This window comes from Wyeomyia smithii, chromosome 3, assembly GCF_029784165.1.
Source record: "Wyeomyia smithii strain HCP4-BCI-WySm-NY-G18 chromosome 3, ASM2978416v1, whole genome shotgun sequence".
In the NCBI taxonomy this organism is placed as follows: domain Eukaryota; kingdom Metazoa; phylum Arthropoda; class Insecta; order Diptera; family Culicidae; genus Wyeomyia; species Wyeomyia smithii.
In genome coordinates, this window is record NC_073696.1 from 64,295,612 (window position 1) to 64,317,844 (window position 22,233).

General features: G+C 39.2%; 1 protein-coding gene across 5 annotated transcripts in view; it reads left to right on the forward strand.

Annotated features, from left to right (window-relative positions):
• LOC129732956 (protein spire) overlaps nucleotides 1-22,233 on the forward strand; it is a 308,435-nt gene that overhangs the window by 123,596 nt on the left and 162,606 nt on the right. For all 5 annotated transcript variants that reach the window (XM_055694434.1, XM_055694435.1, XM_055694437.1 and 2 more), the window contains exons 3-4: nucleotides 548-665; nucleotides 3,272-3,594. In XM_055694434.1, the coding sequence (XP_055550409.1) occupies nucleotides 548-665; nucleotides 3,272-3,594 (441 nt within the window). The remainder of the gene's footprint in view (nucleotides 1-547; nucleotides 666-3,271; nucleotides 3,595-22,233) is intronic.

A 22,233-nucleotide genomic window follows, 5' to 3' on the forward strand; every position in this document is an offset into this window, starting at 1 on the left:
GCAAACAATGCTTTTCAAAACCAAATTCCAAAAAAGTATTTTTTCGTTTCCTACTAAGTATTGGTTTTCAAAAATTTATTATTGTTAGTAACTCTAAAGATTGCACCATTATTGGTTGTAACTTTCAATTGCTTATAGATTACAAATAAGTTTTCAAGTCAACAGTGTTTGTTTATTCTGTACTTATTGCAGCATTCCTGTCATGTCGTTCATCGCCGTATTGTATACTCTTATAGCTCACTGAATCATCGAGGGCTTTTGTTGGGGAGACAGTAATCCTACTTACATTCCTTTTCTCTTTTCGGATACACACTCGGCAGACGTACCGATCTTTCGATTGCTAAGTGCTCTTTTTCGGTTGTTACGATTGCCCTATTGATATAAATGTGGTTCGCAGCACGATTTGAATGAAAATAAGCTGCCGATGTTGATGTTATGCCACTTCAAAAAACTCGGCAACTGGGCAGTAATAATATTGTATTCATTGGTGGATTCCATACCTGAGTTAAGACGCATACTAATAGAAAAATTCATATCCTTCTTTCAGATCCTTTTGAAACTTGGCATCGTTGTCTACACTGCACTTGACTACAACCTGCCGTCGAACGAGGATTGTCCCATGTCCCACGAGTTGGAGCAGTTGATTGAGTTCATGACCGCCGAAGGTGAGTTGTATTGGCTGAGGATGACCTATATACTAGACGCGTCTCGATCTTATTATTTTGAAATATGCTACAAAGACCGTTGTTCGCTCTGACAGTCAGTATGAATGAAGATATAATTGCGGTTATGTGACATGGGAATCTGGGTGCGCTGTTATTTGCGAGGCCGACATGGAGCGGCTTTGTAGTTGTTATAAGCAGCTGGGCTTTTTACTTCTGTGTCGGCTTGCCACGACTAGCAAAGATGCTTCTAAGTTGAGAGTAAAAAACTGGCATTGAAATTCCATTCTATAAAACTGAAAAATGGAATGTAGATTAAATGTTTTCGCAGAATGAATGTAGGGTCGTGAATCTGCTGCACTTATGTAGCATAAAGATAAAAAATATTTAGGTTTGCGTGTTCTGCTATTTTAGCTTATATATGGCAAGTGAGGGAGCAAATTTAAATATCAAGTGTAGAACAGCCGTCTCACTTTGAAGGTAATGGGCATAAACACCACTTTTGATGCATAAAATAAAAATTATCTGCTGCACCCAAATCCATCCTGCATCCACTCGTGGATGTAGATTTCACGGTTTCAAGTTCCGTGCAGTATCGAGCGCGCGCCGATACAACTTTACCTCTACTACTACCGACCGAACGCCCGGTAGTAGCAGAGCGTAACTAAATGGAGATTTATGGAACCACCAACTTGTCAGCCTGCAGGCTGGCCCGAACTTGTCACGATTGACAGTAAGTTCATATGCACCCGTGCTTGGCTATCATTGGAGGTGTGATTCGAAGCACAGAAGCAGTCGTGGTTGCGCGGGGTGAGCTTGTTTAATTTAGTTTTCATGTTTTTGACTGGGGTTCGCAAGTGCTCTCGAGATACTTTAAAAGCCGATTGAAGACCGCTACTGACTGGCTAAGCACGCGCAATAGATCTTGATTCAGTTGAAGGTCGCCCCAGTGCTGCTGCGAGATCAACTTTCAAGAGCCGCCTAGCGCTGAAATCTATTCACCTGCGGGAAAATGCAATCGCTCTAACATAATCCATACAGCAAATTAACATATAAGAGCTATAAAACTGACCACGATATATTGAGTCACGATCTGTGGGCCTTCTCTCACGCCTTCCACGAAATGGTCTTCAGCTCATACACCGATGCCTTCTGGTGTACCGTACGGTCAAATCCGGTAGGAAGCGAACGCGTTCAGGGGAGGCGGAAAATGTGCAAAAATCTCTGACTAATTGCAATCATAAAGATGTCAACTACCGTTTATTTTTTTTTCTACACCACTTACTTGTTGACCAAAAGTCACGAGTTTGGCCGTAATGTACTTTCTTGTCTGCCTGGCTGTCCGCTTGGCTTCACCGTCCAGAGTAGAGGTCTTTGTGGAAGCATACCTGGTTCCGGAAGTTGACGAGAAACATTTATCGCTCGTCATTAACAGCATTTTGAGATCCATTCAGAGCAGCCTCCGGGAGGAGATTTTATTGTTCGTTTTTTTCCTGCTGTCATTGCAAAATTTTCTACCGTTTATGGGAGGGAAACTTTAAATTTTCTTTTTTATTTATACCGTGTTCTTATTTTATCTGGATTCATTATATTTCATGATTCGATCTCATTTTTATTCGCTTTTTATATTTGGTAATATTATTAAAGTTTTTGCAGAATATATTAATGCATTTTACTAGTATCATGCAGATACTGGTGGTTGCAGTTTAGAAAAAGTACTTAAAGTACAATTTAAATACAATCTAGACAAGTCTTGAAGCTCCAATAAAATCTTTCTTAATTTTTCAAGTAATGACGCCGCATGTGTTAATTTTCAATGTTTGTTTCAAATACGGCTATAGTCAAACCAGTATGACTAAAAATGTTTACATATATCTAATTTATTTGAAGTTTCTTTATGTCAACATCAACACAAACGAATTCTATATAACTAAACTAGATCAACTAATGAACTATGGATGCTACTAGCTTTTAGATTCAATTTCCAAATAAGCTACTATCGTAAACTCAAGAGTATTGTCTGGAATAAGTTCTGTATTAGATTCTGGATAAGACTTTGCACTATAGGTTACACTCCGAATTAGACTTGTTTTGGATTGAATTGGATTCTAGAGCTCTAGATTGGATTTTGTGCTCGGCTTTTTATTTTAAACTCTGAACTAAACTCAGAACCTAAAACATATATTGATTCTTGATTAGACGCTTTGGAACAGATTGGAGAAGAGTCACGCCTATGACTTCTCTCAAAAATACTTTGAGTTGCATTCGATTTGTTTTAGAATACTTTGTATTAGACCTAGAATTGAATTACAGCCGAAAAAAAATCTGTGTTTGTATTAGACCTAGAATTGAATTACAGCTGAAAAAATTTTTTGAATCCACAAACTAATTTCCATTCCCGCAAAACTGTGGATCAGATTTATACTGTTCACATTTATGAAGTAACTGTAAAAATAAACAGCTCACAAATTTTCCTACCACGATTGATAATGTGACAATGTTGCTACCAATAAAACAGTAACGGGATCGTCATTTGTCGCTTGACTATCTGGATTTTATCAACAGTTTTTTGATCCACATATTCCTTTCTCCGATTTCCTGCTTCCCAGATAATGACGATGAGGGCATCGAGCACGATTCCGAGGAACCGATAACCGACGAAGATGAGGCTGTCGTGGCAGATCACGTAGACGACAACGAAAATGACGATGACCATCGACATCGGCGCAGTGGGAGTGAAAGTGGCGTTGGAGGCGTCGGCGGCGGCGGCGGCGGCGGCGGCGGCGGCGGCGGTAGCGAAATCATCCCTCGAAATGGACCGGATGGAGATAGACTTCGCAATCATCATTATCATCAGAATCATCATCATAACGGCGATATTAGTAAGAAACAATCACAACCAGAAACCAAAGAATTGGATCGCGTGCTGGCGGTAAGTGTTGCATGGCCTTCATTTTAATAATTGTATCACATTTTAAATGAGCATGTAGGAAACCGCACTCGTATTATTTATTGAGCAAATTTTGTAATTGACAACGAGGAGGTTGAAATTATTTACGAGCTGCAAAAAAAAATTGATATCCTGTTTAGGGTTTGCAATCCCGGGAACGACTTCCCGGGAAATAGGTTTTCCCGGGATTCCCGGATCCCGGGAACAAAAATATTGATTCCCGGGATCCCGGGACTCCCGAGTTCCGCGAAAAATTTTGTATGATTCACTATAGTTTCTTATGCAATATTGAAATAAAATTAAATACGTCAAACTGGTGCGACCTGAAATAAATCATTTTATAAAACTTAAAGTCAGTATAGTATTTCAACGTAAAAATCATCTTTGCATGTTGATTAGTAAGCCTTCAAATGCTCTTAGACTGACTTATTTTGACTTCTATTGAACTGATTATTTAGTATTCTATCGTTTCCTTTCGTTTTGTTTCGGTCACAGAAAACCACCGAACGTCGAAATAACGAAATAACGTAGTTAATTAACCAAAATTCTTCCTCGGAATCTTACGTTCTAATCAATAATGATATAAACTCCAAAAGGGTTTGAAATGTTGTTCTGTCAATGAAAACTAGATTTAAAACGCAGTTTATTTAAAAAAATCACAATAGCATAGCAAATATATTTAAATGAAAAAAAAAAAAAATAGCGAATAGGTTTACCACCGCTGAGGTAAACAGTAAATATTTATTGTAGCGTAAAAAATATTTCGCTAAAAAAGTCCGTACCGAAAATAGCAAATATTTTCCGCGTCCATGCCTGCCTAACACTTAGTTTTCTCTTCAACAAATTGAAAGAATTGGACACCAATTTTCAATTAAGTGTAGCATAAGCTGTAATCGGTGATTTGAAAGTATTCTAGAAATCGAACATCAGCGGTGATTCAGCAGACTTGAGCAAAGTTTTACAGAAGGAAATGATAAATTTTTGAGCTAAACGGAAAATTGTGAGCGGATCTGAAGCGATTGTTTGACGACATGAATTTTCCTCTTCTGCAAAAATATGCTACAAAAATCGATCACGAATTTTTGATGTTAACTTGAATATGTTTTGTATTTCTTTTGTTTTTCATGCGAATTGAGAATGAAATTTAAACAATTTTTTGTTACCTTTTACTGATGAACTTCATTAAAAATCTCATTTTGCTAAAAAAATTGTCTGTTCCCGGTTCCCGGGAATTCCCGGGAAATGCGATTTTTTATTCCCGTTTCCTGGCAAATCGATTTCCGGGAATATTGCAAACCCTAATCCTGTTTAGCATCATTCATCTGACTTATAAAGGAATTGCTTTTGTAGTTATTTACGTGTCTAATCTATGCTTTCACTGTATGACTTTACATTTGTGGGTCTTTTCCGATTTTATTGGGTTGCATTTGGCCAACAGTCTGCTTACAATAAAACTTGCAAAGTTTGCATTCCAACGGAAACCAACTAACTCATATTTTGTAATCTTGCAACAAGATTGAGTTTTCCAGTTTCCTGTAATATCTAAATCGCTTAGTTCCTAAATTGCTTCACACCAAGAATATACTTTACGAAATAATTACATTCCTGTCCTAGGACTTACATTTTAAATTCAGAAGTGGGCAATGTATGTTATCCTATGAGGATGCGAAAAATGAACTAGGACAGAAGGTGTGATTTAAAAAAAATGTTCTCATTCAGACGGGACTCGAACCCGCAGTGTCGGATGTCTCCGCCTAGTAGTTTTAGTAGCAAACTACGGGACCTTAGCTGGTTACGCAGTCCGTAGAAAGCCCTGTTCGCAGCTGCAACTCGTCGTTTCACTTCACGGCTCATATCGTTGTCACATGTCACAAGCGTACCAAGATAAACGAATTCGTCAACCACTTCAAATCGTTCCCCATCTATCTCACCCTCAGCACCAACACCACGGGGACTCCCACGCTCTCTGCCAGCTACCATGTACTTCGTTTTGGCAGAGTTAATGACAAGTCTCAATCTCGCTGTTTCTCTCTTAAAAGGTACGAAGGCCTCCTCCACGGCCTTACGGTTGATACCGATGATATCGATGTCGTCCGCAAAACCAAGAAGCATGGGAGATTTCGTGATGATCGTACCGTTTCTTTCGACGTTTGCTCTTCGTACTGCACCCTCAAGAGCGATGTTAAACAGTAGGTTGGAGAGCGCATTCCCCTCCTTCAGTCCATCCAACGTTACGAACGCGGCTGATGTCTCGCCATTTATCCGCACGCACGATTTTGATCCCTCCAGTGTCATACGACTCAGCTTTATTTGTTTCGAAGGGAAACCGTGTTCCAGCATGATCTGCCACAGCTCGTTTCTTTTCACTGAGTCGTATGCCGCCCTGAAGTCCACAAACAGATGGTGAGTCGGTGAGTTGTACTCCCGGAACTTATCGAGGATCTGTCGCTGGGTGAAGATTTGATCCGTCGTGGAACGCCCTTGTCGAAAACCAGCCTGGTATTCGCCAACAAAGGATTCCGTTAACGGTCTCAATCTGAAGAACAGGATACGGGAGAGCAACTTATATTCGGAGTTGAGCAACGTTATCTCTCGATAGTTGCCACAATCCAATCGATAGCCTTTCTTATAAATAGGGCATATGAGGCCTTCCAACCAGTCGTTGGGCATTTGTTCGTCCGCCCAGATTCTTAGTATTATCTGGTGGATCGCATAGTACAGCCGCTCGCTTCCCGCTTTTAGTAGTTCGGCTGGGATACCGTTCTTCCCAGCGGCCTTGCCATTTTTCAGCTCATTAATCGCCTTTTTCACCTCCTCCTGTGTTGGTGGCTCCACAGCTTGTTCGTCACTCATAATCGTCATCCTGTACCTGCTCTGCTCATCCGGCTCCTCACCGTTCAATAGCGCCTAAAAATGCTCCTTCCACCTGGCTGCAACCGTCGGTTTATCAGTAAGCAGGTTGCCGTCCTTGTCATTACACATGACCGGCACAGGGAAATTCCTGCTTCTGACTCTGTTGACAGTTCTATAGAATCTCCGCACGTCGTTAAAGCATAGCTGTCCTCTGCGCTGGCGAGAACCTGCTTCTCGTACTCGCGCTTATTCCGACGGTGGGTTCTATTTTCGGCAGCTCTTGCCACCCTTTACCTCTCTCTGTTCTGACGCGTGCATGCACGGTTCTTCTCATCTGTCGCTCTATGGCACTCGGCATCGAACCAGCCGTTAGGCTGTCTTCCACGCGTCGTACCTACCACCTCTCTCGCAGTCGTTTCGATGGCGCCGTGAATACTGCTCCACAGCCCATTTATGTCTTCCACTCCTTCCTTCTGCTGTTCTGCGATCCGTTGATCCAGCTCTCTGGCGTATTCTGCTGCCACGCCATCAGCTTTCAACCGCTGAATGTTGAAACGCATCGTCCTCTCTGTGCGAGATTTCAGCACGTTCGACACACGTGCGCGGATCTTACAAACGACGAGATAATGGTCAGAGTCAATGTTTGGTCCCCGAAAAGACCTAACATCAGTAACATCCGAAAAGTGCCGACCGTCAATCAGTACGTGATCGATCTGGGAGCAGGCTTCTCCATTTGGATGCCTCCAGGTGTGTTTCCGAATATTCAAACCTGGAAAATAGGAGCTACATATGGCCATTCCTCTGGCCGCGGCAAAGTTTATCAGCCTCAGGCTGTTTTCATTGGTTGACGAGTGGAGGCTATGCCTTCCAATGACCGGACGGAAGAATTCCTCCCTCCCAACCTGTGCGTTTGCGTCTCCGATGACGACTTTTACGTCGTGTTTTGGGCACTCGTCATAGATTTGCTCAAGCTTGTCATAGAACTCATCTTTGACTTCATCGGATTTGTCGTTTGTCGGTGCGTAGGTGTTAATTAAACTGTAGTTGAAGAATTTGCCCTTAATCCTTAACACGCATATACGGTCATCTACGGGCCTCCACCGGATGACTCTTGTTTTCTGATTTCCCAGCACTACGAAACCGACGCCCCCCGTTCCGCTGCTTTGCCGCCACTGTAGTAGATGTGGTACTTGAGAGAAGTGCGTGCAATAAGGTCTACTGCACGGAATTCCCTTTCTCCGGAATTTGGTCACCGAACCCGAATCGCTGCGGTTTCGACTCCCTGCCGCTGTAGTTCTCGAGCAAGCAAGCCAGCCCGCGCAGGTTCATTGAGAGATCGAACGTTCCAAGTATCCAATTTCCAATCGTTTACCTTAATCTTTTTCCGTGTTCGTAGCCTAGGTCTTTGCCGATTGATCCGTTCCGTATTTCTAAATTCGTTGTTCGTGGTTGATGAAAGGTTACCAGGGTCGCGATACCTACATCCTGCTGATGGGGCTGCCATCTTAGGTGTAGCTGGCGGGATACAGCATTCCATAATTCAGCCGCCCGCTCCGGGTCAGACGCTGTTGTACGCCGCCCCTATGGGGATACAGCCGCGTACGACCCCCTTCCCAGTCAGTATACGACCATAGTCTCCACCGGGGTTGGTTACCCGATCTCCGCTAAGGTTACTCGTATTCCGGTCGGCACCACGTGGAGGTTGCGATAGGAGTTGCTGGACAGAGGTGAATGGCCACATTAGGGTCTCAAGTTACACGTGTCCAGCCATTTGCCAACCACTTACTATATCTACCGCTGGGAATCGACGAGACGATTAAGTGGGTGGCGTTCGTTTTTCACGTCGTCGTCAAATCACATACATTGCCCACTTTTCTAAACACAAAAAAATGTCAAAAGCGTAAAGAAAAACAAGCCAGTTACCGTGTCACCGTGTAATTACAAATGAAGGTATGTACTTCACGTTGATTAATTAGTGTTGGTAAGAGTTGTAAAAATTACTATTTTTTGTTATTTAAAATGATTTTGCATTTATATGAATCTTTCAAGACATGCTTTCTTGAAAAACAAATAGCAATAAAGAAATGGAGGACATCGTTTTGTTGCACTACGATTCCCTTCGAGATTTTCTTTATGTTGAAGCACGTCCGCAAGGTTAACTTAAAACTACGACTGACTGTCTTATGTCAATATAGGTTTTGTCATAGGTTTAGATATACACTCGAATGGGGTTAAGTAATTGGTGTGTAGCGTAAATTTCAGTGATAATCCTTCTTCAATTCTCTATCATAATAATTGATTGATAAACTTTAAAAGAAGTGTTGACTTTGGATTGCCAATTACCGAAGACACGGGATTACTCTAGTTCTCTTGTTATTCTTCGCTCCGCACTGTACCCTCAATGTTTGAAAATATGACATAAGTTTCAATTCTAAATACTGAACCCATTTTGGATGTCAGCAGTCGAAAAAATTAAAAAAATATTTCTCTAGAGGACAGAAAACACTTTCCAATATTTTAAACTTATTTACAGCGTATAACGTTTGCGTTAAAAAAAATGTACAAAAATTGCCGATTTTTCATGAATTTATCTTCACACGCACTGACAAAACTACCCATACAGCATCAGTCATAGTAACCCATGAGCCGGTAGAAAAAAAAATTGGCGGTTCTTTCAGTCAAACTCGATCGTGATGGTGAAAACTATAAAGCTACTCTGTTCAAAAATATGCGCGTTCAAAAAACGGTATCCCGCCGAACATTGTGCGTCATTTTGTGGACGCCGAACAGTGGGGCCGTTTTGAAAAAATATTGTTTTAAGTCTTTTCTGACATTTTTATTTAATTGCTTATTAAAGGGTAATATCTACCAAAAAAAAAATTTCTTTCGCCATTTTTTTATTGGCCTAAATCATGCTAAAACTATCCAAGAATCAAAATCTACATCGCCCAAGTACATATCTAAACTCAAAGTTCGTTTAAATCAATTTTTACTGAACAACCTTTATGCTCCAAAATAAAATTTTTCGTTAATTTTGGCGATGCTCGTTTTTATTTTCGAGGCTTTGTAAATTAGTAGAAGTTGCCTATGATCGATATCGTCTTTCAAATTTGAAGTATAGAGGTCGCTGCATCAAGTTTCGTCCGTTACAGAGTCTCTACAGCACGTGTTTACTCACAATTTCCATTTATTTAGTCGACCAGCCGTTCTCGTTGTGTACGTTCTTTATTTGAGTTTTTTTTCATACTTTTTAACTGTGAGTTATACTCAAAAGTACTTAAATATGAGTGACAAGTTTCAGTTTTGCGTGGGATCGAACGCCAACCGCGTCAAAGTCAAGAAGCGTCGCATGTCTGATACCGCGAAAGAGGGTAGGTGCAGCCTTAGATCAGATAAAAAAAGTAAGAAGAGGAAGATAAAGCCCCGGAAGGACAACTTTACGGCACAGGGATAGCTGACTGAAGATTAAAAAAATGTTTGGGGCTTCATTATTGCGATTCTTAAGATTTATAGCGTTTTGAAACTTTAAACGCGTTTTTCTCAAAACCATGTTTTCAAAATCGGCGAGCAGTAGAACTGAAAAAGTTTACATCCGATTGACTTGAAATTATAACTGTAGCTTCTTCATTAGATTATCTAGTGAAGTACACACGATTTTAGCGATTGATTAACAACAATTAAAGTTATAGACAATCAAAGTCGAATTTTTTTGTCGAAACAGAACTTTTTTTTCAAACCGTTGCCATTTTGCGAAGAAAAATTCTAAAAATATAATCATGTACACTTCACTAGCGACACTTATGTAGATAATGAAAAAAAAAAATTGTTTTGGTTATAGGTGGAGTTGGACACGACTTCTACTGCTCGCCGCGAAACAACTTTAAAAAAAAGCGGTTCACGGCAATCGCTGCACACCCGCCATTTTGTAACAAAAATAGCAATAAAAATCTTTTTTCTATTCTCCAAGAGTTGCTCAATCCAATGATATATTATCTATATACCTTACATCTCAAATGCCCTGTAAGAAATTTATGAAAAAAGCCTTGTCTTTTTGAGCATTTGGTAGATATTACCTCTTAAGCTAGTATTACACGTAGGAATTTTTTTTATTTTACGAGATATTCAAGTGCTTGGACGGAAGGTCAGTACAACCGGTCAAACAGTGAAAAAGTACCTGGCGAACATGAACATACGTGTCGGGAAGCGGCAGTCCCGTCCACTGGTCTCGGAGCTGCATGCAATGACGCAGCGGCAGCGGCTGAATAAGATGGTCAAGTCAATTTTCCCGGCGAATCACAACGTGGCGATGGTGACGGACAACGAGGCATATATTACCCTGGCTGGCAACGACTGGTAGGGAGCTTCGTATTTTACTCCCACCATGAAAGAAGTGAGCTACGAGATGAAGTTCATTTCACACACCAAGTTCCCCAAGAAGGTTCTGCTGTGGCTGACAATTAGCGAGAAGGGAATATCAAAGCCGCTCTTCTTTCGTTCCGGACTGGCCGTGAACGGGGAAATTTATAGTATAAAGTGCCTGTCAGAAGTTGCGTCGTTCATCAAGTAAAACCTTAAGGGCGAAGAAGCGGTGCTCCGGCCGGATCTGGCGTGGGCCCACTACTAGAAGCGAATGTTGGAGGAGATGGATCGGCTGAATACCGATGTGGGACCCAAGTCGGCGGATGAATTTCTGGGTAAACCTTAAGCGTACGATCTAATAATAATCTCTCTCTCCTTCTTTCTCTCTCTCTCTCTCTCTCTCTCTCTCTCTCTCTCTCTTTCTCTCTTTCTCGCTATCTCTCTATGTCGCTATCTCTCTATCTATCTCTCTCTATCTCTCTCTCTCTCTCTCTCTCTCTCTCTCTCTCTCTCTTCCATTTCCTTTGCATGCCTTGTTTGTCGTCTTTTATCGATATTAAAAGATAGTCGACGCGTCAGAGGGGGACTTTGAGCCTACACGCCTTGGGAGATGCATAATAAAGATTAAAAGATGGCAACTTCCGGTGGCCGGTAAACAGCCTAAAATGCCAAGTATGTGGGTATTTCCGTAATCAAGAGTATGCTTCGAGGCCAAAAATCAACCGCAGACGCCATTTTAATATTTAAGGTGGCAAATGCCGGTTTCTGGAAACAGTAAAAAATTACCAAAAAGCATCTAATATGTGTACTTCAGGAATCAGGATGATGTCCAGAGACCTGATATCGACTCTAGACACAATTTTGAAATTCAAGGTTGTTACTTCCATTTTCTGGAAAACAGCCAAATTATGGGTATTTCCATAATCGAAATGATGCAAACGAGAGTCCAAAAATCGAACCCAGATGTCATTATGAAATCTGAGGTGGAAAATCGTCCACAGATAGCATTATGAATTTCAAGATGGCGACTTGAAGTTTCTGAATAATAGCCCAAAATAACAAAATACCACCCCATCCAAATATTCTTGGATCCAGAATAATATTCAGAGGTTGTTACTCTACCTCCATTGCCATCTTGAATCTTTACTGGGTGTTTTAGTGTTGTATTAAAAATATTGACATTGCTTCGTGATCTATGCGTTACTCATGTAACGAAACATTGGAAAGGAGAAGTTTGCTTCGAGCTTATCACCTTAGTTCTATATCAACCTTGCGGTCGTGGCTTTGCATATAACTTTTTCGACGTAGAATTACGTCTTACGAAAAAATATTCAAGGGTCTCAGTCGGTTTCTAAGGATTTCTTTCATTCTTACTGCAATCAATTGGAAAATTAGTTATGCGTCCACCAAAATGTGGAAAGTTGTGATTTTGTGATGCTAACTACTGTACTATTTATAAATGTAGAGCTTCGTTAAAGCATGTATTCACTAATCAGAGCTGAAACAAGGCCTTCCTCTCCAGCACAGCCGACGCTGAAGTATACGAACAATTTGACTTTATAACCGATTTGTTGTTGTTATTGTTTCACTCGCTCTAGTCTATACAGATATGCATACTGAAAGTTTAACTCTTAGTAGTCAAAAAAAAGTTGGCATGCAGAAATGTAATCTTCATAGTATAACTGATTACTGCAGCAAAAGAACGGTTGACTTACTGGAAACTGGCTCGACCCGTAACAGGCAGAACAGTAGCTGATTTTGGTGCAGCAAAACAGAACAGGCTAGAAAACTAATTCTACCGTTGCACAGCAAACGGACCAACTGGCGGATTACAGCACTGCACAGCATTGCTGAACATGTCCGGATATGTTTTTTTTTCTGTTGGGTACATTTTCCACTGCGACCAGTTATTTGATCTATTGTGGCGGGCCCCGTTTGATCTAAGCCTCATCAGGGTGTCCTACCACTATCTGATTGAGTGGTTTCCACTTGCTGATTATAGGTATCGTCCCAATAAAGTATTATTGAACGAATAAAGTTCACTGCCTTATTTGGAGAAGTCATCCAAACATCTAATGGTTGTAATATGTTTTTATCAAAAAATTGCTTCCTCTTTTATAAGAGTGCTTCGCAGTCACATAGTAAATGTTCTGAGGTTTCTCTATCTAGGTTACAGAAGCGACAGGCATCATCTTGCAATTTACCTATCTGCTTTAAGTAATATTTGCTTGAGCAGTGACCCGTCACAAGGCCACTGAAGGTACAAAGATCTTTTTTGGAGATATCGAGTAGTTTTTGAGTTACTGTTTTGTAGGGTGATATAAATCTCTTCGATTGTCGAGCTGTTTCATTGTTTTTCCAAATGTTATCTATTGTTGATTTTTCCCACTTCTTGAGTTCAATATTGAGGGCACATTCTGAAATCCCACAAAATGGTTCTGGTCCTATGAATAGTCGCGTTGATCCATTTCTCGCCAACAGATCAGCTTTTTTATTCAGTCCGGATATGTTAGTATTTTTGTTCAGATCTGTTTGTTAACTTGCAGTGTGCGCGGAGCGGAGAACAACAAGAGATCCAAAATTATCAATCAATCAAACTTGTTACTATCGTGAGGAATACCAAAGCTTATTTGAATGCCTTAAACCATAATTGAAGAAGGTACAAGTCGGACTCGATTATCCGGAGACTCGATTATCCGGAAACTCGATTATCCGGAATTCGATTATCCGGAATTTCAGACTCGATCATCCGGAATTTTATTTTTTTGGTGTCCGTTTTTAATTTTCATTCCGAAATTTTGCTTTTACTATCCCTTCTGGCATATTTGTTACCATTTAAGTCCCGGCATGTTTGGGACATGTTCGAATTAAGTGAAAATAATCGATGCCCAATTTTTTTTTACTCTCAAGATTTTACCCTTACCCATTTACCGCCCCAGGAATAACTTCTGGTTACGCCACTGCATCATAAAAAATAAAAAAAGAAATATTTATTTTATGTTTGTTAACCGCATAATTTCAGTATTTTTGGTGTGATTTGATTATTCGGAAAACTCGATTATGCGAAATAAAAATTTTTCTGATGTTCCGGATAATCGAGTCCGACCTGTAATATATTTTTCTGTCACTAATGAAAAACTTGATGACAGCGATAACAACTACGCGAAAAAGAGTTTAATTGTGTTCATGCTTTTTTTGTTTATTTCGTGACGGAGGCCGGTGCAGCTCTCGAAAACGTTGCTTGCCGTTCTATAGTTTACGATTTTTTGTATTGCTTGTTTGGCACACCCACCGGAAACTTAGCTCTCAGTAGTCACGTAAAAAAACTAGCATGCAGAAATTTAGTCTTCATTGTAAAACCGATTACTGCGGCAAGAAGACGGTTGACATACTGGAAGCTGGCTCAACCAGCAGAGCAACAGCTGTTTTTGCGCAACAAGGCTGAAAAGGCGACTAATTCGATCACAGCGTTCTACAACAGAATAACCGACGGACTGACCGCAGCACTGCACAGCATTGCTAAACATGTCCGGAAATGTCGCGTCGCGTTCAGCCATTTGGCCACTGCTAATAGCTGTAAGTGTGCCAGTCGCGTGTGTACATGATCATATACACCATATAAATGGTTAATTTTTCAGGCATTACTCAAGAATAAAACTCACCTTAAAAATTTCATCAGTGAAAGACTATGATTGAAAATTTGGTGTCCTTCTGAGGATAGTTTTTTCAACTATTTTATAATAAATATAAATAATATATAATAATATATATAACTGATTACGTGATATATAATTTATGAGTCATGATTTTTGACATTAGGTGAAGTTCAGACAAATCGGAATAATGACCTTGGCTTTTGACTTTTTTATTTGCTGGTCGCTAAATTTTACTCATAGTAAAAAATAAAATTTCCGTATTTGTCATAGTCATAGTCTACCTAACAATCACTTGAGAAACTCACCTCTAAGGTTAAGTTCCATTGGCATCGCCCAGGGGGAAAATATTTATATGGAGAAACTTATCCCACACTGAAATATCACCTCATGCATTTTATATTCCCGAACAGACTTGCTTAAGTAGGTGGTCTGCTTTTTATTGTAATTCAATTGAAATTGGTCCAATCCAACCATTAACATGTACTTTTCAGTCATTCGAGAATAAGGAAATTACTTTATTTTCCATTGTTCCCTGATGTCGGCTAGTTTCAAACTACACATTTATTACGCCCGACATTGAATTTATAATTGGTGCCGTTTTCAGCCTACAGCGATTTAATTGATTGATTAGTTTTTTTTTTATAGAGGACTTGTATACGGAAACCAAACGTTTGATGATTTATTAGTCTATGAGTCATAAAATTATATTAACGTACTTAGTTACACGCAGCGTCTGCCAAAACGGACGATTGCCTGTAGCGCAATTCAATTTGTTAGTGAAATTTTTTTTGTTTGGAAAAAATACACCCCAGGGTAGCCGGTTAGAAAACATTGTTGTTTTTCTCTTCTCACGGGCATGCAAAATTGCTAATAATAGAAAACAGATCACTGTGTCATACTGCACACCTATGAGATATTTCGCGTGATTGAAACAACCAACCGTCGTAAGGGGCTTGGTTATTATGTTTTGATCTATAATTAATGCCCAATATCATTCTCCTTTCAACCAACGAAAGTGAAACTACTTCACTCAAGTAGATAAAATAAATAAACAAACAAACCCCCATTCCCCGCGGCTTGCTGGCGTTGATCCAGAAGATTCAGACGGTGGCGTAATTATGAACAGCGGGAAAAGCGTGAACTTGCTGCAGCCACAACAAGCGTATCGAGCAATGGACGAACCTTTCATTTTCAAATAGCCCCGGCGATGCAAAATATGGGTCTATGGGCAGTACGTACATTTCTGTCGAAGATTGTTCGGAGAAAGTTTTACCGCTTAATTATTCTTTCCTGTTTCCAGCTAAGCGGCCGCTCTCAGAGCCCGGCTTCATGTGTTTTCATTCACACTTGCTTTTTTTCCACTCTGGGAATAAAAGCTAGGAAAGGCTTATTATTCGTGGGTCAGTGATTGATTTCTGCTCATTTTGGCGGGTTAATTTATCTCAGTATCTCGGTATGCAGTCTGTCGAAACCGTGACGTGAAGGTCGATCGGATTGATTTTAGGTGATGGTTGGAGGACAATGGAGAGAGAAAACGTACAGGGCAAATGGACCGTCGATAGTTGCAGTTTTCTAATTAACAATTTACGGTCCCGCAAGAAAAAGTTAAACTAAGCATGATGCAGTCACAAGAAGTGTTTAAATTCTCTATTTTTATTTTTTGTAACAGACATTTTTTATTTTTTAAAACAGACATCGCGCAATAGAAATGCTCATTTTTGTTGCGCATCGTTTTTTTATTGCATGTGCCGTATTCTTTAGACAATAGACGATATTGGGTCTACTCAACAGCTATTGTAATTTCTAGTATATATGTTGCTTGTAAAAGTCGTGTGGAATAATAGTGGTTTGTGAACGATTTGAACCAAAAACGTAGTTAAAATTTGGAATACAATAAATGTGTTATTTTGATCATCTGTTCAAATTTCACTTTTTCACTTCTTTGAAATTGTATAATGAAGCTCTTTATCTTTGTTGCTAGAACCTTTTTTCCTGTGTGCACTTATCAATGCGATCAGAATTCTTGATCTCACACAGGTGTTTTCCGAATTACGCACTTCATATTATTGTCTGTATCACTATTGAAGTAAGTGATACGCTCATCATTTATATCCGTGCTTGGTGTGAGTTTTTACCCTTTCGTTGCAAGCTCACTGCTTTACTATACCGAGCCTGTTTCCATCCTACCAATATCGCCAATATTCAAATTCCCCGAATTATCATATCTTACTCAAACCAGTTTTATTATAAGAGGGATTTATTTTTGTTAGCTGGAGAGTCAAAAAAGGTACTGTAGAGTTAAGTTTGAAGACAGGGGATGTGGTGGAGAGCCTGAGAATAAACCCATGTCAAAGTTCTTTAACAATCAAAAGGCCTGATTCTACTAAGACTCGAATCCACGACTACCTGCTTGTCAAAGCGAACTCTGTAACCTTGTGGCTACGGAGCTTCGCTGCCAGATCCTTACTTTTAATGCTATCGTTATGAATTCTAAAAATAAGAAAACAATTAATTATGCAATATTGAATATGCTCCGGAATCGTTTGGATTTGCATGTGTAAATAAATCTGCTTTTGAGTCTTTCCAAAAGGGTTTGACCTAAATGATTAAAAACTTTTTCAAAGTCAAGTTTTTTTATGCGGATTACATAATTTACACGGTGTTTCATACGAATTTCAAAATTCACGCATTTTAGCGCAGATTTTGGAATTTACGCGTTTTTTTACGAGCTACCATTACCCCAAGTAAAAAGCGACTTTGGTTCAGAAAAAAAACAATCAGAAGGGTTGTGTGCAAAGCTTGATCGATTACGCTGTTGCATTCGAGAGTGATAAGATAGAAACAAATTTCTATTCTGACGTAGAATTCTCGACTACTTTGTGATAAGGTCGTATGTCTAAAAGTAAACAAAACTAGTGAGAGTTATATCCCTTGTACTTCACAAGCACAAATCATCTCTCACTCGTTTCGTTTACGTTTGGACATACGATCTTACCACAAAGTACTCCAGAATTACATCTTACTTTAGTAGAGGACATGCTGTGGAGACTGTGACGAAAATGTACCCTCCTAAAATATATATTCTACTTCCATTAAACGGATAGTTTCTAGAATATATTCTCTATTTCCTATAAGTTCCCAGGTCACCTCTCGACGAGCTTCAGTAAAATCGCTATAAAGCTTTAATCAATAATTTTATCTTACTTATTTCATTACATGTTATCAATAATGCTGCATGTGTAACTGTATTTTGAAGATCAAAAAATCTTGTCACCATGGCCAAATCATTCAACATCTGTGAATTGTTTGGCAAACTTTCAAAGACAATAACATTGTTATAAGGTTTCAATTAGGTTATTTCGATGATTTAATTCATGCGCACGCTTATAAATAATATATGAATGTATATCTGCGAACATGAAAATAACAGAGGGATTGTATGCCAAGTCACGACCGCATGGTTAACATATCCGCTGCTGCTTACTTAGGACCGTCCTAGTAGCCATCCACTAGTAAACTGATTGGTTTAAGCAGAAGCAGACTCTTATATAGCCCAAAGAGAACCATCTACTAGATATATAATTCTGTCGACCGTGCTAAGGAAAGGAAGCGTTGACAATTTTCAATAGTACAATAGTTCGAATAATCGAAACACAATTTTCTGCATTTGAGCAAATGAAAACTAACCGACTTATTAGCATGTGAAACTGAACATGTTTTTTCTTTTTCCGTTTTTAAAAGTTTTTTTCATTGTTTTGTGCGCTGTGCTAGGGGAAGGAGGGGGGAGGTTTTCTGCAGAAAAATGTACACTAAAAATATGCTAAAACATCGCATTGAGCGAGAGCTGTTGAAATCCTTCTATCTGGACATTCTGTATTCTTTTAGAAGTTTTTTTATTCAGGCTTGTCGTTTCTCCTCAGAGAATCACTAGCGCACAGGACAATATATTTTGCTGCGAAAACAACTGCTCTCACACTGGTGGGCAAAGCGACGCGCTTGCTTGAAGAGAACAGCGAATCGTTTGTATCTGAGAAGCTTGCAACGAATACCAAGGTAGAATTTGAAATATCTGGCCAGAGAGATAATAATATGGTGCGACATTACGCACAACAATTACATAACAGAGCTCACTGCAGTGTTTTTACTGTGTATCTCTCAAACATATGTCAAATGAGGGGAGCATCTAGGCCGGAAAGTAGATTATGCTGTTTGCTTTGCATCTCGGAACTAAAAAAAAAATTAATCCAGCCGCCCGTCACTCATGTTTGTTCCTCGAATTTATCTCAGCAGTGTACACCGTGGTGAACTTCTATTTAATTTCACCAGAGTGATTTACCATTCTAGTTTCAATCAGCTGTGGTGTAAGCAGCAAGTGTATTAATTTTTCTGCGAGCGATAGAAACACAGCACAAAGCAGAAAAGAAGTGTGGTGCAAAAAATTGGTATGCGCTGCGCTCATGTTGGGCTAGATATTTTAGTTTCTACTCAAGGCAACCATGGCGTCGAATATCTTTTCTGTACACCATTCCCCGCATACTATACTATACTTGAAATTTCTATCGATATACTGTTATTTATGGTCTATTGAAAATGGTCCAAGCAGTTAGAGAACAGATTCATCTTCAACATTCAATATAGTTTGTGCCAATCATGCATGCGATTGCTGAGTAATAAGAGTTTTAATGTATTTTTTCGATGTAAAAACTGATTTCTCTGCGCCGGGATAGGGTTAGGCTACATTAGCTCAGTTCTGAATGAACGAAATCTGCGTTTCAACAAGGCTTGACAATTTTCAAGAGTACAATAGTTCGCATCATCAAATTACAATTTTCAACATTCATACGGATGCGTGGCTAATCTTCCAATCGATTGCTGCAAGAACAAAGGAAACATTGAAAACCAACCGAGTTATAAACTTTTCAAATTGGACATAACTTTGTCCCCTGTTCCGATTTTGAAGTTTCATTCTACGCCTCTTTAGGCCTTTCTTAAAGATGTAGTTTTATGTTCAGAATGATTATGGTAATATTAAAGAAAAAAACAATATTTTATTATTGTGCAATTCTACAAAAGAATAGGCAACTATTTTTATCGAAAATTTTTGATCTGGAAGAAACTTTGTACAGATGTTCCAATGGGCTAAAAATGCCATCTCGTGACATTGGTATTTGTTTTGAATCATGTTTAATTATTTAAAACGTGTATACCCTATCAGAAAAAAAATTCTCAATAGAAAAGTTAAAATTAAATAGACATTTATTTTATTTTCATAAAATTTGAAGAAGATTTGCTGAACAGTAATGGTCGCCTGAGCATGGAGAAATGAAAAAAAAACAAATCAAAAGCATATTTTTTTCAAAAAGAGAAGTAGGGGAGGATTGTACAAAACGCACCAGTTAAGCATTTGCGCGATTTACAGCGCTTCAAATCATTTCAAAGCGACATTGAACGTGCAGGATGATTGTAGGATCTGTTTATTATATGTTTATGACGAAGTTTGTTATGAAATTCTCGATTTCAATGTCTTTTTTGGTTAAAATTACCATTGCCGCCAAACAAGCCCGTGACCAAAATGCACCCAACAAAGGTCAGTATGCTCCAAAGCAGTAGGCTAATATGCCACTAGCAGAAATCAGCACGCGAAGTGAGAAGCGCTTGAAGTTTCGAAAGTAATATCAAAAATAATGGAACATGCTCTAAGTTGCCAAGCAATCTCCTGCAAGCTCTTCGTAGTGCATTCTGCCCCAGATTTAATTTTGATTGTTTTTAGGTAAAAGTTGACGAAAGTTAGTGAAATAATTGGAAATACTCATAGTATTATAAACTCCAAAAGTGTAAAGATTAGGGGAACCATAATTTTCTGTATTATTTACAAGTCAGTTAATCATAAAATCTTAAATGAAATTCATGAATAATTACATGTTGGACATAGCCACAGCCAATTGCACAGTTTTTTGAGTATTTAGGTCGTTATGGCACACTGTTTTATATGAGAACTGTAGAGAAGCTGGGTTTTTATGAGAAAAGCGTAGAATTTCGTCATAAAAAGCCACATGTGTAAGTATTTTTGGGAATTAATAGCATGGGCCATCTTACCCAACTGGTGCGTCTTGTACGGTTCTCCTCTAAAAAGTTAATTGTTTATTTAGTGCAATATCTTCAACAAAATTGTAGACAGTTGTTTTTTCCTCACAGAAGAAACACGGTTTTTAGAAAAAAGAAACACTGGCATAATTTTAGATTAAATATCTAACACAAATTCCTCTTTTATCAGGTCAGATTTTTTTCTATGGAAACAACACACTGTCAGCTAAAGAATTACAGCTAACTGAACTTGTAGAGATGAAAAAGAAAATGAAATATAAAAGATAACGCTTTTTTTCGAAAGAACAAAATTATTATCTGCCACTTCGCAAAAGACACTACACCGAGTAAACAAACCGTTTCGGCTTTCAAATTATTTTTATCATTAATAGGGACTCGGGTCAGTCTTTATTTGGTTTCATATGTTTTTCTGCACCGGGAAATCTAACGATAAGAGTTTTTTTGCCTTTCTCCTAGAAAGGTATAGCAATCACTGGATAAACCAAAGGTATAAAAGTGCTCCAAAGGGTCGAATCTCGTATATCAATCGACTCAGTTTGACGAGCTGAGCTTTTTCTGTATGTGTGTGTGTATTATGTGTGTATGTGTGTGTGTATGTAACGCTCTCCCAATCTCACTCGATTTTCTCAGAGATGGCTGGACCGATCTTCATGAAATTAATTGCAAATGAGAGGTCTAGTTGCCCCATAAGACCCTATTGAATTTCATTGCAATCGGATTTTTAGTTTAGAGGTTACACACTTAAAACTGGATCTCGAGCTCGGCAAAAAACATCCGAGTTCACTCGGCAACTTTGGATTCAACCGGTATTTCAGCAAAAAAATGCCGCTTGCCGACAGTTGTCAGATCATTTTGCCGAGACCGTCCAAAAAACTAAGCTTGACGAATCTCGTCTCAATTTTTTGCCGAATTTATCGTTAAACACTGTTGATGCCGAGGTCCGCAAAAACATTACTGGTATCTCGGCATAAATTTTACTCGTTGCCGTGTTTCGGCAATACAGCTGTCATTCTCATGAACGAGTTGCCGCAATTTTTCTTAGTGCAAATTTATGCGTGTTACGGGTGAGCAAACAGGAATCGGATACAAGTTTGGCTGAAATTTGTGCAAATTACAAGTGTTTACAATCCAGTAGCCGAAAAAAATATAGTACAGTTTGAGGGGAAGTGGCTGGAACTCAAAAAGTGTAGTTTCAAATCGTGTGAATACAATATTTTATTTGTTTTAGGGATAGGCATTAGACGTAATTTTAGATTAGATGTTTAGCTCAATGCCCTACTGGCGAGCAAGATAAAGATAAGTATTCACAATTTAGTATGAATAAATTTCTTTACTTACTAAAACTCATCGAGCTTATAATTTATCTTTTGAAAGAAAACTACCTGATTCACAGCAAAACTATTTTCTGCGATTGGATTCCACTGAAAAACGGCTCTTTACTGTGCCGAACATTCAGCTTATATAACCGAAAGGTCGTTGGACTGGTTTGCCGCTTCTCGGCTGGATTTGCCGAGAGCACAGTCAACTGTGTACCGCGATTCTCGGCATAAAATGACATCTGTCAAATATTGGTTTTCCGAGATTCTCGGCAAATGATATTCAGCCGAGATGGTTGCCGAGCACTCGGCTGTCCAAATCTCGGCACGAA